We start from the raw sequence: 15,895 nt of genomic DNA, 5'->3' as shown, positions 1-15,895 counted from the left end.
CGAAGGAGGTAGAGGAGGTTTTGAGGGCATTTAAAGGGTGAGATTTTGAGGGTGCAGAATCTTTATGTTCCTGTTAGGATAAAAGGCAGGGCCAAAAGTTTGAGAGAGCTGTGGTTTTCAAGGGAGATTAGCAAATTGGTTCGAAATAAAAAGGAGGCCTACATTAAATATAAGAAACAAGGTATAAACAAGATGCTTGGAAAATATATGGATTGTAAAAAGCTTAAGAAAAAAATTAGGAAAGCGAAAAGAAGGTACGAGGTGGCTAAAGCGAACAGGGTAAACGTAAATCCAAAGGGATTTTACAAATATGTCAATAGCAAAAGGGGAGTGAAGGATAAAAATGGACCCTTAGAGAATCAGAGCTGTGTGTGGAGCCAAATGAGATGGGGGAGATATTGAGCAAGTTCTTCTCTTCAGTATTCACTAGGGAAAAGGATATGGAATCCTGTAGGATAAGAGAAAGGGGTGATTATGGAAAATGTAGAGGCTAAGAAAGAAGGAGTGTTGGAACTTTTGAGGCATATAAAAGTGGATAAGTCTCCAGGTCCGATGGGATTTTCCCCAGGACCTTGAGGGAAGTCGGGGAGGAAATAGTGGAGGCTCTGACAGTGATTTTTCAACAGTCACTGGAGGAAGGTGTGGTGCTGCAGGATTGGTGTATCGCAAACGTGGTTCCTCTGTTTAAAGTGGGCTCCAGGTGTAGGCCCAGCAATTATCGGCCAGTAAGTTTGATCTTGATGGTCAGTAGACTAATAGAAAGTATTCTTAGGGATAATATGTATAAGTATCTAAAGAGGCAAGGATAGATCAGGGACACCTAACATGGGTTTGTACGGAGACGGTCATGTTTGACTCTATATTCGAGTCTTCCCCTTGAGGGTAGGGGAGATTGGAATGAGAGGTCGTGAGTTAAGGGTTGGGGGGGGAAAGGTTTATAAGTAAATATAAGAAGGGGCTCCTTCACTCAGAGAGTGGTGGTTGGGTTGAATGACCTTCCGGAAGAGGTGGTTGCAGCAAGTTCAATTTTGTTAAATGAAAGTTAGACAGGTACATGGATGTGAGGGGATTGGAGGGCTATGGGCAGGGTACAGGTAAGTGGAACTAGAGGAGATCACTTGAATCAGTATGGACTAGAGGGGCTGAGATGGCCTGTTTCTGTACTGTAATTGTTATATGGTTATAGATATTGCTGATTAACATTCAAGTTCATTTTCCTGCAGAGGCTCTTTCTTTTCTTCCAGGGAATGCAGCAAACATTCAATATTCCAATGTACCAACAACCTGTTTGCTTTCTAACAAGAATAAGTTGTCAGAGATGAGATGAAGATTACAGACAACAAACTAAAGGAGGATAGCTCCAATCCAATTTACCTGATTTAAAGACAGGAAATCAATTCTGTTACAAAACCTAAAGCACAAATAGATAATAGTCACTGGCATTACTGGAATAGTCATAAATCAATCCATGTCATAATCATAGTGGTCTTATTACCTCTTGTCTGAATTCCACCGATTCACTTTTATCTTTCTCTGTAGTTTTTACCAGAGACATTTTGACCCATGTTCGAAAACCTCCAGAGAAAGTCCAGATGGAGTAGGAGCGTTCACAATCCTGCATGAACTGAGCTTTATCAGGACTGGAAGATAAACATCAGATATCTCTGTTCAGTTTACAAAATCACTTATTACCAGACACAAAACATTGCAGAACAGCAGACAGAATTCAGCCACTTTTTTACAAAATTTAATCCTGTCATTTTTAAATGGGACATTAATAATTTGGCAAACAAGACACCATGCCATTGCAAAATACTTGGAACAGAAATAATGACATCGATTATTTTTTTAGACTGCAATGTCAGGAAAATAGCTTTAAAAAATTAACATAATTACTGCCCGTGTGGTCATTCACACTGGGCACCTTTTTAGACTGCAGTACTCGAGTGCAACAGTCCTAGTGGTTGGACATGCATTTGAGCGAATGATCAACAACGAATTTTCCCGGTGCAATTACACTGCAGGCTTCCTCCAAAAGGTTGTAGGGGTCCTGCAGGATAATTCGCAGTGCAGGAATTGACTCAAAATTCCTGCATATTCCTTGATTGCCTGTGTAGCGGCAAAATTCCTCGATTGAGCCGTTACATGCCTGCAGTCTAAAAGCGTAAATGAGTAGCCATCAGCATTGGTCTTCATACAAAACAGGCTAGTCGACATTATGCACTTCTCCCAGTGTCCAGCATACATACACCTATTAACGGGCAACATTTTCATAAGAAGCTGTATATGTGTGTGTGTGTGTCTGTGTGTGTGTGTGTGTGTCTGTGTGTGTGTGTGTCTGTGTGTGTGTGTCTGTGTGTGTGTGTCTGTGTGTGTGTGTCTGTGTGTGTGTGTCTGTGTGTGTGTGTCTGTGTGTGTGTGTCTGTGTGTGTGTGTCTGTGTGTGTGTGTCTGTGTGTGTGTGTCTGTGTGTGTGTGTCTGTGTGTGTGTGTCTGTGTGTGTGTCTGTGTGTGTGTCTGTGTGTGTGTCTGTGTGTGTGTCTGTGTGTGTGTGTCTGTGTGTGTGTGTCTGTGTGTGTGTGTCTGTGTGTGTGTGTGTGTCTGTGTGTGTGTGTGTGTCTGTGTGTCTGTGTGTGTGTGTCTGTGTGTGTGTGTCTGTGTGTGTGTGTCTGTGTGTGTGTGTCTGTGTGTGTGTGTCTGTGTGTGTGTCTGTGTGTGTGTCTGTGTGTGTGTCTGTGTGTGTGTCTGTGTCTGTGTGTGTATATATATATATACACACATACATATATATACACACATACATACATATATATATACATACACACATATATACATATATATACACACACACATATATATATACATACACACACGTATATATACATACACACACATATGTACATATATATATACACACATATATACACACACAAATATATATACACAGACACACACATATATATAATACATATATATAATACATATATATAATACACGTATATATACATACACACACATATATGTACATATATATAGACACACATATATACACACACACAAATATATATACACAGACACACACATATACATATATATATAATACATATTTTCCCTTGCAACCGCTGCAATCGTGTCTGCCTGTCCCGCATCGGACTTGTCAGCCACAAACGAGCCTGCAGCTGACGTGGACTTTTTACCCCCTCCATAAATCTTCGTCTGCGAAGCCAAGCCAAAGAAGAAGAATACACGTATATATACATACACACACACATATATATATATATATATACACACACACAAATATATATATAATACATATATATATATATATATATAATACATATATATATATATATATATATATATATATATATAATACATATATATATATATATTTCTTTGGCTTGGCTTCGCGGACGAAGATTTATGGAGGGGGTAAAAAGTCCACGTCAGCTGCAGGCTCGTTTGTGGCTGACCAGTCCGATGCAGGACAGGCAGACACGATTGCAGCGGTTGCAAGGGAAAATTGGTTGGTTGGGGTTGGGTGTTGGGTTTTTCCTCCTTTGCCTTTTGTCAGTGAGGTGGGCTCTGCGGTCTTCTTCAAAGGAGGCTGCTGCCCGCCAAACTGTGAGGCGCCAAGATGCACGGTTTGAGGCGTTATCAGCCCACTGGCGGTGGTCAATGTGGCAGGCACCAAGAGATTTCTTTAGGCAGTCCTTGTACCTTTTCTTTGGTGCACCTCTGTCACGGTGGCCAGTGGAGAGCTCGCCATATAATACGATCTTAGGAAGGCGATGGTCCTCCATTCTGGAGACGTGACCCATCCAGCGCAGCTGGATCTTCAGCAGCGTGGACTCGATGCTGTCGACCTCTGCCATCTCGAGTACCTCGACGTTAGGGGTGTGAGCGCTCCAATGGATGTTGAGGATGGAGCGGAGACAACGCTGGTGGAAGCGTTCTAGGAGCCGTAGGTGGTGCCGGTAGAGGACCCATGATTCGGAGCCGAACAGGAGTGTGGGTATGACAACGGCTCTGTATACGCTTATCTTTGTGAGGTTTTTCAGTTGGTTGTTTTTCCAGACTCTTTTGTGTAGTCTTCCAAAGGCGCTATTTGCCTTGGCGAGTCTGTTGTCTATCTCATTGTCGATCCTTGCATCTGATGAAATGGTGTAGCCGAGATAGGTAAACTGGTTGACCGTTTTGAGTTTTGTGTGCCCGATGGAGATGTGGGGGGGCTGGTAGTCATGGTGGGGAGCTGGCTGATGGAGGACCTCAGTTTTCTTCAGGCTGACTTCCAGGCCAAACATTTTGGCAGTTTCCGCAAAGCAGGACGTCAAGCGCTGAAGAGCTGGCTCTGAATGGGCAACTAAAGCGGCATCATCTGCAAAGAGTAGTTCACGGACAAGTTTCTCTTGTGTCTTGGTGTGAGCTTGCAGGCGCCTCAGATTGAAGAGACTGCCATCCGTGCGGTACCGGATGTAAACAGCGTCTTCATTGTTGGGGTCTTTCATGGCTTGGTTCAGCATCATGCTGAAGAAGATTGAAAAGAGGGTTGGTGCGAGAACACAGCCTTGCTTCACGCCATTGTTAATGGAGAAGGGTTCAGAGAGCTCATTGCTGTATCTGACCCGACCTTGTTGGTTTTCGTGCAGTTGGATAATCATGTTGAGGAACTTTGGGGGACATCCGATGCGCTCTAGTATTTGCCAAAGCCCTTTCCTGCTCACGGTGTCGAAGGCTTTGGTGAGGTCAACAAAGGTGATGTAGAGTCCTTTGTTTTGTTCTCTACACTTTTCTTGGAGCTGTCTGAGGGCAAAGGCCATGTCAGTGGTTCCTCTGTTAGCGCGAAAGCCGCACTGTGATTCTGGGAGAATATTCTCAGCGACACTAGGTATTATTCTATTTAGTAGAATCCTAGCGAAGATTTATATAATACATATATATATATATATATATATACACACACACACGTATGAAGGATAACAAGTTATATTGATGGAACTAGATAAATTGGAATTGGTGGTGAATTAACAGCAGGACTGCAAGTGTGTGTGAAAATCTCAGTTCTGTGTTATACACTACATGTTCTGTGATTCTCGGCAACCTGCCTCAATCATTTGAAAAAAATAATATGAAACAGGCATGACTTTTTAAATAAGTAAATTTGGCAACACACCATGTCATCTGCTGATTAGATCCAATGGTATTCAGCTAACCATCAATTTTATCCAAAGAAGGTTAAATAACTGCATTTAAACATTCCCTCCCATTTCCATCCATCACCCTCCATCACTGCCAGATCGTCACGGACCTCACTTCTTTGAGAGATCTTCTCTCAGCTTGGCTGTCTCCTACCCAACAGAGCCCACTTCGATCTACTGACCAGCAAATCTGCCTGGGAAACCCTATTGCCACATTAAGTTTATTTATTCTAACTTTGAGTCCATCCTTTCTCCTCAACATGCATCCTCTGATGCTCGCTACCATTTCTGATGCATGGCCAGTTTACATTTCCATGGACGTTGCCTGATTTATTCAATGTGTATCCAGCATTTTTGTTTTATATTTAAACGAGTCCATTGACTTCGTACGAAAGGCAGAAGCTGTTTTGACAAACACGTACTCTATTTGAAGTTCCCAATTCCTTCCATCCTGCCCCGTCATCCCCGCAGAACAAGTGTCTCTAATCTAGTTTCTCACCTCTCTTGAAACTCCTCAAATGAAGAGAATAAGAGATACCCAATTGCACTGAAATCTTCTTCTGTTTCATTTAGATGGAACTGCAGGAACACCAGCTCCTTCTTTCTCACTTCTTGGGGTCCGCGAAGAACCAGGGCTGATTTCTACAAATATGGAGAAGCACAACTAATTGGATTCAAAATAACCTGACAAATTTTCCAAGCAGCATAAATTGGCAAACAATAGGAAGAAAAGAAGAATTGTGGTCACCCATAAACATTAATGGTCTATTCCAGATGATGCGTTTTGTTTGCATCAAGCTTGGAATCTAATCAAAATTCTGTACTCAATTTCACAGATGGAATTTGAATACAGAAAATGAATGTTGATTAAATAGAAAGACATAGATAATAGTATGAAAGAGACAAAAAAATGCATGGTATTTACCCATGTTTGGTTTCTGTAAGGGTCCATGAAACTGACATTTTCCTTGATGCAATCTATTTCTCCTGGTTGGCCTGGATTCACCAGAAACTGAACATGATCATGAAAATGATGCTTACAACTCAGGAGCTCAGCCTCACCAAGATAAAATGCTATGCCTGTGACACAGATTGAGACACATTCATTAAGTGAGCCACTGTAAAGGATTCAAACCTTATCCTCTGCCTCCTACCTATTCAATCAATGCTCTTCTGATCCAGATACGAGGAACCATCCAAACCCCACAGACCCAGTTGCCCTACAGAGGCAGGATGCGTGGATGTGGAACATTCTTCCAGAAAACAGCCTGCAGGATCTTTAATACTCACCTATTCTGTGTAATTCAGCAAAAATATGGGCAAGGTCAGAAAAAAAAGAAAGTACATCAGGTAAAGGCAGCAGGGATCAGGTGAATCTCTTGAGGAGTACAAGGGATGTAACAGTACACTGAAGAGGGAAATAAAGAGGTCAAAAATGGGACAAGAGAAATCCTTGGTAGGCAACATACAGTAAAATCCCTGTTATCCGGAATTCAAGCAACCAGCAAAAAAACCAATGAAGCAAACAAATAAATAAATAATAAGATAGCTAAGAATAAATAAAAATATAAATAAAAGTTGCTTGTTTTCCAAAGGAACACACAAACCCTTGGTGAAGATGGGAGCAAATATTCAGCCAGCAAAGTGCCCAGATGTGCCCTACCCACAGCAGCTGTTTGAATAAAGTGTCTTTATCTTTATTAGTACCTGTATATTATTAAGTATATTAGGTAAGGCTTTATCTGTAAACTTTGTGGGGGGGGGGGCGGTGTTAATTATGATGGTGGCATGGTTGGCACAATGTTGTTACAGTGCCAGTGACTTAGGTTTATATTTAAATTTTGTAAATTATGGGAATTACCTAATTAAAATGAACTTTACATAATTAAGGGCTACAATACTGATTTTTTTTCCCAATTACTTCACATTTTGCACTGTCTTTTGTCTTTTAAACTTTATTATTAATACTGGTGTATTAGTTAATCATTATAAAACTATGTCTCAAATAACAGAAAACTCCCATGTCTGACATCTACCATTCCCCGTAGGTGCTGGATACTGGGGAATTTACTCTATTTATAAAATCTTCTAGGATTCTCTATTAACTTAACACCACAAGGATAACTAGGAAGAAAATAGGGTCCCTCAACAATCTGTGGTCAATGTGTGGAGCCATTGGGAGACAATGAGGTCTTACTTCTAGTCATGAGGTAATGAAAGCTTGGGGATTCAAAGAAGGAACTAGTGATGACCTGAAACATATCCATATTACAAAAGAGCAGGTATTAACAGTCGTGAGGTACATAAAAATGGATAAATCCCCAGGGCCTGACCAAAGATGTTGTGGGAAACATTGGAAGAAACTGCAGGAACAGTGGCTGGGATTCTGTGTCTTCTGTAGCCATGGGTGAGATAGCAGAAGATTGGAGGGTGGGTAATGTCCTGCCTTTATTCAAGAAGGGCTTCATGAACAAGTCATGGAATTGCAGGCTGGTGAAATTAATTGTTGGTGGAAAAATTACTGGGAGAAATTATGATAGACAGGGTAGTCTGCATTTGGAAAGGCAAGAACTGGTTAGGAACAGTCAGTATGATTTTGTGTATGGGAAATCGTACTTCATGAGTTTGATTGCGTCTTAAAAAATTGAGCAGGAAGGTTGACAAGGATCCTATCTATGTGGGCTTCAGCAAGGTTTTTGACGAGGGTTAAACAATAATTCTCTCCTCACAAGATTCCAGCCATTTTAAATGCTATTAAAGATTAGTTTCATTTTGATCGGAGCAGATTTTTTAAAAAACCAAAAGCAAAATTGTTACAGAACTATGACTTAAACATTAAGCACTTTACTGCAAGTCCAATTAACAATTTAAGTAGAAAAATATATTGATGAAATTATGGCAGTTTTTAATTAATAGAAAGTGATCTAGAGCAGCCATTCTCAACAGGGGCCGGTTCCACCCCCACACATGCACAAACATACCCCAGGGGCCACAGCTCATTGAAGGGAGAGTTGAGTCCAGACTGAAATCATAAATTATATTTAGGTTTTTTATATAGTCGGTAGAAACTAATTATACTCGACTGCTTCACAGGGAACTTTGAGCAGAGTCCGAAGGGGAAAATAAAAAGTTGAGAATGGCTGATCCAGAGTTTTGGACTTGTAATTATAAGATGGAGAATTTAAATTTGGTTAATTTAATGATGTGGAATTAATGATCAATAAAACAGTCTCAATAATGGTGACAATGAAACCACTGGATTGCCCCCGGTTCACGAACGCACTGAGCAGGGGAGGATCCAGCCTAAATGTGATTGCAACCCCACAATCAGCTGCCTTCTGAAACTGCCCTGCAAAACATTTGGTGTTATCATATTCAAAGGTAATTCAAACCTGATGGAAGGAATTAGGGGTCTGGGAAAGAATGCTGCTTTCCCAGTAGTGCCCACAACCAGAAAATGAATCTCAAAGAAGTCAATGACTAAGATTTGTCAAGACTTGCTGAGACTCAACACTTGCATAACTCCAATTAAGACTGTGAATGTCTCAGCATAAAAATATCACAACAGATGACTTATCTGTACGTTAACAACTGTGGACTGCCAATATGTTTCTGCATTACAAAGGTACGTTACTCATAACATCCAGCACCTGAATAAGATACCGCCTCATGGCAGCACAGATTTAAATGTCATATTTAAGTAGATGAAAGGACACTTTTTTTTAAGTGCAAAGAGCTGAAATAATAAATATCGTAAGTTCGTGATAATTAATAAACAACAGTATATGAGTAAATACAATGTTCTACTTAATGACAACCTCAGATGGTCCAAGAAACATGCTGTGAAAGAAAATGTATTTGTATTTACATCCCACCCTCAGGCTATTCCAAAGCACATCACAATCAATGAAATAATTTCATTTGGAAGTACAACCTTTGTCATCCAGTTAGCTGGAACTGGAAAAACCAAACTCTGACCATGCAGTTCTGGATACCTGATTCTGGTCAGGCTCTATTTACAAGAAAATATCTCATGCACAGCTGAGGAAAGTGAACACAAAGAAAAATATTTATCAAAGAGTCAATGGCAAAGACGAAGCAGGGTAGAAAAAGGGAGGACCAAGAAAAAAATTATAAGCCATTTAATGTTGATAATGCAGGTAAATTTATCACTGTGCAGTGTAAGGTGAAAACAAATTGAAATAGGATTTTTATAAGGTAACATATACCCTTTTATTACTTGCAGTGGATAATTCAATCAGATCCTGAGATACCAACACATTCTCCTGACATCACTTTCTCACTATTAATGTTTAACAAAAAATAATAATTTAAGCCCAAGATCTAGCTTTAGTTCGACAGGTACATGGTCACATACCAAATCTAACATTCTAAATTAGTAAAGAAAGTAAAATCACCAGTAACTAAGCATGTATTTTGCAAAATAAAACTGATTCAAATCACATTAATTATATAGTGAACCACAAATAGTTGAATCTAATTAACTGTATCATTAAAGTTACCTCAGTATCAGTAATTAGGATAATAAATATCAGGAGATTTCTATGCACAATTTAAAAAGACAAGAACGAACATCTGTCAGCAATTTTATAAGCAGATAACTGTGTTCTTACCAGGAGCATCATATTTCTGAACTTCCTGAAAAGAGACAGACATGACTGGATGTTTGAGCTTTTCTCTGTAGTCAGAGATGGTCTGATAGGCCAGGAACACTGCCACCGCCATCAAGAGTAGGTAGATGAAGATAAGAATTACAGCAAACGTGTTCTTCAGACAAACTTTACCAAAGATAGTTGAAAGACTTGTGGAGCTAACATCATTGTCTGGAACAGGAGAAAAATCATCAATTTCCTTCCCTTATTTTATGTAATTATTCTGGTCAGATTTAACATATTAAAACTGCAGAATAATAATTTATTGACAGGGTCAAAAATAAGATTCAGTGTCACCTATATACATTAACATACTCAGCCATATTCTTAAACAGAACAACAAACATTATATTCATGGAAGTGAGGGGGAGCATGTTTGGGTGGTATAGTCAATTCACTGAGGACCAGAAATAATTCAATGCAAATATTGAGAGATGGGGAGAAAAGTATCCTGACCGAGTGAATATGGAGAAGATGTTTTCACATGAGAGAATCTGTAATCAGGTTCATTGTTTAAAAAGAGATAACTATTTAAAACAGAGTTGAGGTGATACTTTTTCTCTCTAGAAAGGCTGTGAACTTTTTTTTTAAACTTTCTTTCTCAACAAGTTGATTGATACGGAGGGTTTGAATGTATTTTGTGGAAGAATTAGATAGATTCTTCATGGGAAAGGAGGTCAGAGGTAATCAGGTACAGGTGGGAAAGTGGAATTGAGGTGACAATCAAATCAGATGTGACCCTACTGAACAGCAAAGCAGTCTCAAGAATTCAGGGGCCTACTCACTTGGAAGTTTGTACAAATGTTCATAAAGGTTTAAAATCCTTGAGAATTAACAGAGCAACAGAAGTTTAAAAATTTGTGAAGGAGAGGCAGGAATGTGCCAAAAGCAACAGAAAATGCTTAAGGCATAAGGGACAGGTGACAATTATTTTGTAATTTCTTCAAATACATGTTTTATTGCAGCAATGCCTCAAAAGAAATTTCACGGTGAGCAAATCTTTCTAAGTAACCGACAAAAACAAGACAACAAATTTTTCCAATGTTTCAATTACGTGACCTAAATATAAAAATGATCTGAAAGAACAAAATAAAGATCAAAAATTTCCACTCTAAGAATTTAATTAAAGAATATTTTCATCCACAGTCATGCCAATTCAACCTTTGAAGCAACTTAATAACTTCTCTATAATCTGGGTGGGTAACGTTCACAGACATACAAGAACTAAAATGGAATGAAGGCGAGCTAACATCTGATTGTATAATCGAACACAAAAAGATACTTCAGAACTGCCACCAAGTTCAAATGTATTCACAATTTTAGTCTCCATTCTCTATAGCCAATACAAAATAGATATTATAGACAAAGTGCTAGCCTTATTCACATTCCAGACCCCAGCTGCACACTGGTTCTCATCACCTTCACACCCCATCCCCAATGACAGACCTCTAAAGCTCAGCCACTTCATGCAAGAGAAGTTGGTTTGAGGAATGCATTTTTCTGGATTCCAAATGAACACAAATGCAAAATGATTTAAAAGTAACCTCTTTCTATAATGGCACAACATTAGAAAAGTATGGAATAGAGCCAGGCATCTTCCTGCAGAGAAAGATGAAATTGCAAAGATAAGGCAGTTTTCAATAAACATCTATACCTTGTAACTCCGTGCCCTTAGCATCCTCTTCATCTGATTCTTTCTCATCGTCGAGATTACAATTATGATCCCTTTCCTCCATCTGATCATTTGAAAGCTACAGAAAAGTGCAAACATTTTATAAGCATTTGTGGAAGCTTTGTTATTGTAAACTCGGTAAGGAATAGTATCTGGTGAAATGAAATCTGAGGAGATCCAAACACTTTAGCACATCACAGAGCATTTTAACCATCAAGATTTTAGTATTCTTTTCTTTACAGAATAGGCCCATATCAGGGTTTGGTTCTCCAATATCAACAGCATTTTGCAAAGTTCATTGTGTCTCAAACAAATGGTTGGTAAAGAAAGAGCAGAGACTGTAGTTTTTGAGAGGCAGAACCCATTTCTGGCACAATGTACACACACACACACACACACACACACACACACACACACACACACACACACACACACACACACACACACACACACACACACACACACACACACACACACACACAGTATATGTAGCCTTTCCTCTTCAGACCTTTTTCTCAAGGCCTTTTACTTTATCACTCTTTATCTCAACTATATGGTTGATGGTCATCTGCAGAAAGCTGCCACAGAAAAACAGCGCGCTTCCCCTCCCTGTACTGACTCTTTGAAAGAATTATTCTGTTTTAATCACAGACCCCAGTCTTAATCCCCAATCCTCAGAATCAGTCGTCTTCATATTCAATGTTCCTATGGAATCTACTGCCACCATTCTGTTAATTTTTAACATCCACAACCTCTGCTCCTTTACCAAAGTAAAATATCCTCAACATTCAGATTCCACCCCCCCCACACTTAACTTCTGCAAAAAAAAAAACCATCTCTGCACCCTCCACAGGCAGCTGATGTCTTCATTCCTTGCTATCGGCCATGTTAAATTCTCTATGCACTTGATATTTTTCCCTAAGTAAGCTGCCCTGACAAAACCTACACAAAGATTTACGAGGTCTAGATATACAGAAACCAATAGCACATACAGTTTCGTAACTGCTCTTTCTATTTAGTCTGCAAGCTTTAAACAAACACGTACTATGTGTACATTTTAATTTTGCAATTGTTCAATAATGTTTGCAGGTTGTTGGCCAAATAATATTTATCTAGCATATCACACCCAACACCTTCATATTTACAGCAGGAAATACTTTTAAAGTAGCCAAGCATATGTGTTTGAACAATAAATAAAATACTCCATCTTAGTCAGAAATTCTGTTCTTAATGTTAAACTACTAAACCACAACTGCATATCATTATACCACTTGACATTCAAACATCTACAGTATGTCTACTCTCTCCAGACAGCTTCATGAAAGGGAAATAACTACCTCTGATTAGATTTTCCTAATTTATCAGCCTAATTTCCAAACACAATTGGCCAGGGTTCAAGTTTATTGTCATATACATATACAACCCGACGGGAATAGGGGGGCGAGGCAAGATGGCGTAGGAAGAAGACGTGTGAAACCACCTCTCCCCAGCTGAATAATTAATGTCCGAAAAATAAAGACATTCAAAATATTTAAAACTTTTTCTGAAAAGGTTTGAGTGTCGACTACAGTAAAAATGAGGAAAACAAGAGACCAATTGATGAAGAAACTACATTTTAAAAGAGCTGAAAGTGCAGAGGAACTGAGGCCTACCTTTCAGAAGGATCCACGAGAGTCAATTACCGAAGCTCCGAAGTCGCAGAGGACTCTTCAGGCAAAGTTATCCATTACCCTCTTTGGGTTCGGGGACGCAAGAGGGCACCGGTGCGGTGAGTCCCGTCTTGGAGTGGGGGCACAAGTGCAACACTAAACGCTCGCCCAAGGAAGTTGGGGAGTACGAGGGTGAGCGCCCTGAACGCGAACATGTGTGCGTGGCCAGCGGCGCGGCAGCCGCTGGTGCAGGGTCAGAGGAACTACACCTCTGGGCCCTGGCCGAACTGGGCATGCACGGTGAACCAGGCTGTGGGAATGACTGGCCTCTGCCAGGCCGATGATGTTGCCTCGGCTTGGGGTGGGGGAGGGGGTTCAGACCCACAGCTAAGTGGCACGGGCTGAGATGGTCCCCGTGGAGCAAGAAGAGGACGAAGAAATGTTGTCAATGATGGAGGAAGAAGAAGAAGAAGAAACAATATTACAAGCTGCAAGAATTATTGAAGGTAGGCCTCAAAGATTTAAATCTCTTCCACTACAAACTTTTAAAGCTTCAGTTGTTGAAGGGGATGCTTCTGTATCTTTATCAGAAGATTTTATTGCTAAGAATGGATAACATGGCAGTATAAATAATTCAGGGTTTTATGGACAATAAGACTCAACTGACTGAATTAAGAGGGAAAATGTCCAATATATATGAAGAAGTGTCTGCAATTAAAAAAGATGTTAATAAATGTCTGAGAGTGGTGGACACGGTGCAAGATGAATTTAAAGAAATTTAATAGGAAAGATATACTGAAAAGATGGATTATGTTGAACATTGTATTAAGAGCTTCTGAAGAAAATTGACTCACTGGAAAATCAGTCGGCACAATAATGTTAAGATAATAGGACTGCTGAAAGATATAGAAGGAACAGATCCAGTGAAGCTTTTTCAGAAATGGATACCCGAAATGTTGGGAGAAGATGCGTTTCCAGATGGATTGAGCACACAAGGCGATAAGGCAAAAACCTTTCCCAGACCAACCCCCAAGAGAGGTTCTTATTCAATGTTTGGGATATCAAGATCGCAAGTTGATTTTATGTGCAGAAGGCTCGCCAAAATCAGGGACCTTTGGTGGTCCAAGACAATAGAGTGTTTTTTTATGCCAATTTGAGTCAGGATTTGTAAGGAGACATAAGGAATTTAATCCAGCGAAGGCGGTTTTAAAGAAGAAAGGATACAGATTCGCTTTCAGATACCCAGCTGTACTCAAAGTGTTTTATGGTCATTTGGAGGCTCAGTTTTTTTGAAGATGAGTGTGATACTTTAACATTTGCTAATTGTTTACCAAATAACCCAACCAGTTCTGAGTTGCAGAAACAGTTGAAATCTCAGGTATCCTCAAAGAAAAATGGGAATGGAAATGGAAGGAAGAATTTGGAGGAGTAGAAATTGATTGAGATTGGGGAGGACGATCAAGTTGTTGGTGACATAGAATCCGTGGGATGAATGTCTGAATATGGAAAAGTTTTCTTTTGGATTATCGGATGGGGGTGGGGGGAGGAATGATGGTGGATGACTGAATCTTCTGAAGTTGTCTGCCACTAGTGGTACTTACCACACCTGGTTTATAGAGGGGGGTTCCACTTAGGTGGTTTTTTTTGGTTTGGGTTTTTTTTTTAAACTTTATTTTTACTTTATTTTTTGTAAAGGGTTTTTATTATTTGATTTGTTTTTTTTTACATTTTTCTTATATAATATATATAGGTAGTTTTAGAGGGGTTCTTTTTTTAGGAGCTTATATTTTGTGTAAGGGTTTGTTGTGTTGGGTGCCATTTTAAGGTGAACAATGAGTAATTTGAACTTTGTGACATTTAATCTTAAAAGGCTTAATCATCCAATAAAACGAAAATGAGTATTGGACTATATTAAGATGAAGGTGGATATTGCATTTTTACAAGAGACCCATCTGACTGAGAAAGAACAATTGAAGTTGAAACGGGATTGGGTTGCTCATGTGATAGCATCTTCTTTTAATTCCAAAGCTCGAGGAATAGCAATTTTGATACATAAAAAAGTGCCTTTTATTCTGGAATCTTTCTTTGCTAATTCAGGTAAAGTTTCTTTAAAATTTTATTTAATAATTTGCAAAATACAATATAATAAAAACAAATGCAATATAATAAAACAAATACATAAAAACAAACAAAAACTATAAACTACAACCCCTCCCCCCACTAAACTAAAAAAAAACAACCCACCCTCCCCCTTCAGAGCCTTAAAAGAAGAGTATTAAATATTCTGTATTTGGTGAGTCATTTACTTAAATTCTACAGAGATATATTTTAAATACAAACCCCACATAGCAAGAAAAAAAAGAATAATTATTTTTTAAATTACATGTTATTTTTTCTAAATAAAAACACGACTGCAGTTCATTGAGCCATCTTTGCAAACTCAATTGTACATCATTTTTCCATGTAATAGCTATATATTTTCTTGCTACTGCTAACCCTAATCTTAAAAAAACTGAGTACCGTTAACTCTATAAAAGGCACATTAATATAATCCATTAAACATATCAATGGATCCAATTGCAAATCTATTTTGAACAAATCTCTCAAAAACTTTACAACTTCCTCCCAAAAATGTTTAACTTTCTTATATAACCAAACTGAATGTATAAAAGTGTAGCGGCTCACCACAAGGCAGGCGAAC

General features: G+C 39.1%; 1 protein-coding gene across 1 annotated transcript in view; it reads right to left on the bottom strand.

The window, feature by feature from the left end:
- pacc1 (proton activated chloride channel 1) overlaps positions 1-15,895 on the bottom strand; it is a 48,283-nt gene that overhangs the window by 11,319 nt on the left and 21,069 nt on the right. The window contains exons 2-6 of the mRNA XM_069931346.1: positions 11,528-11,624; positions 9,835-10,044; positions 6,126-6,280; positions 5,700-5,842; positions 1,496-1,640 (exon numbers count right to left, since the gene is read on the bottom strand). Of these exons, the coding sequence (XP_069787447.1) occupies positions 1,496-1,640; positions 5,700-5,842; positions 6,126-6,280; positions 9,835-10,044; positions 11,528-11,624 (750 nt within the window). The remainder of the gene's footprint in view (positions 1-1,495; positions 1,641-5,699; positions 5,843-6,125; positions 6,281-9,834; positions 10,045-11,527; positions 11,625-15,895) is intronic.

Source organism: Narcine bancroftii, chromosome 4 (assembly GCF_036971445.1).
Source record: "Narcine bancroftii isolate sNarBan1 chromosome 4, sNarBan1.hap1, whole genome shotgun sequence".
Lineage (NCBI taxonomy): Eukaryota > Metazoa > Chordata > Chondrichthyes > Torpediniformes > Narcinidae > Narcine > Narcine bancroftii.
The sequence above is the reverse complement of the archived record's forward strand: the minus strand, read 5'-3'. Positions and strand labels throughout refer to the sequence as shown.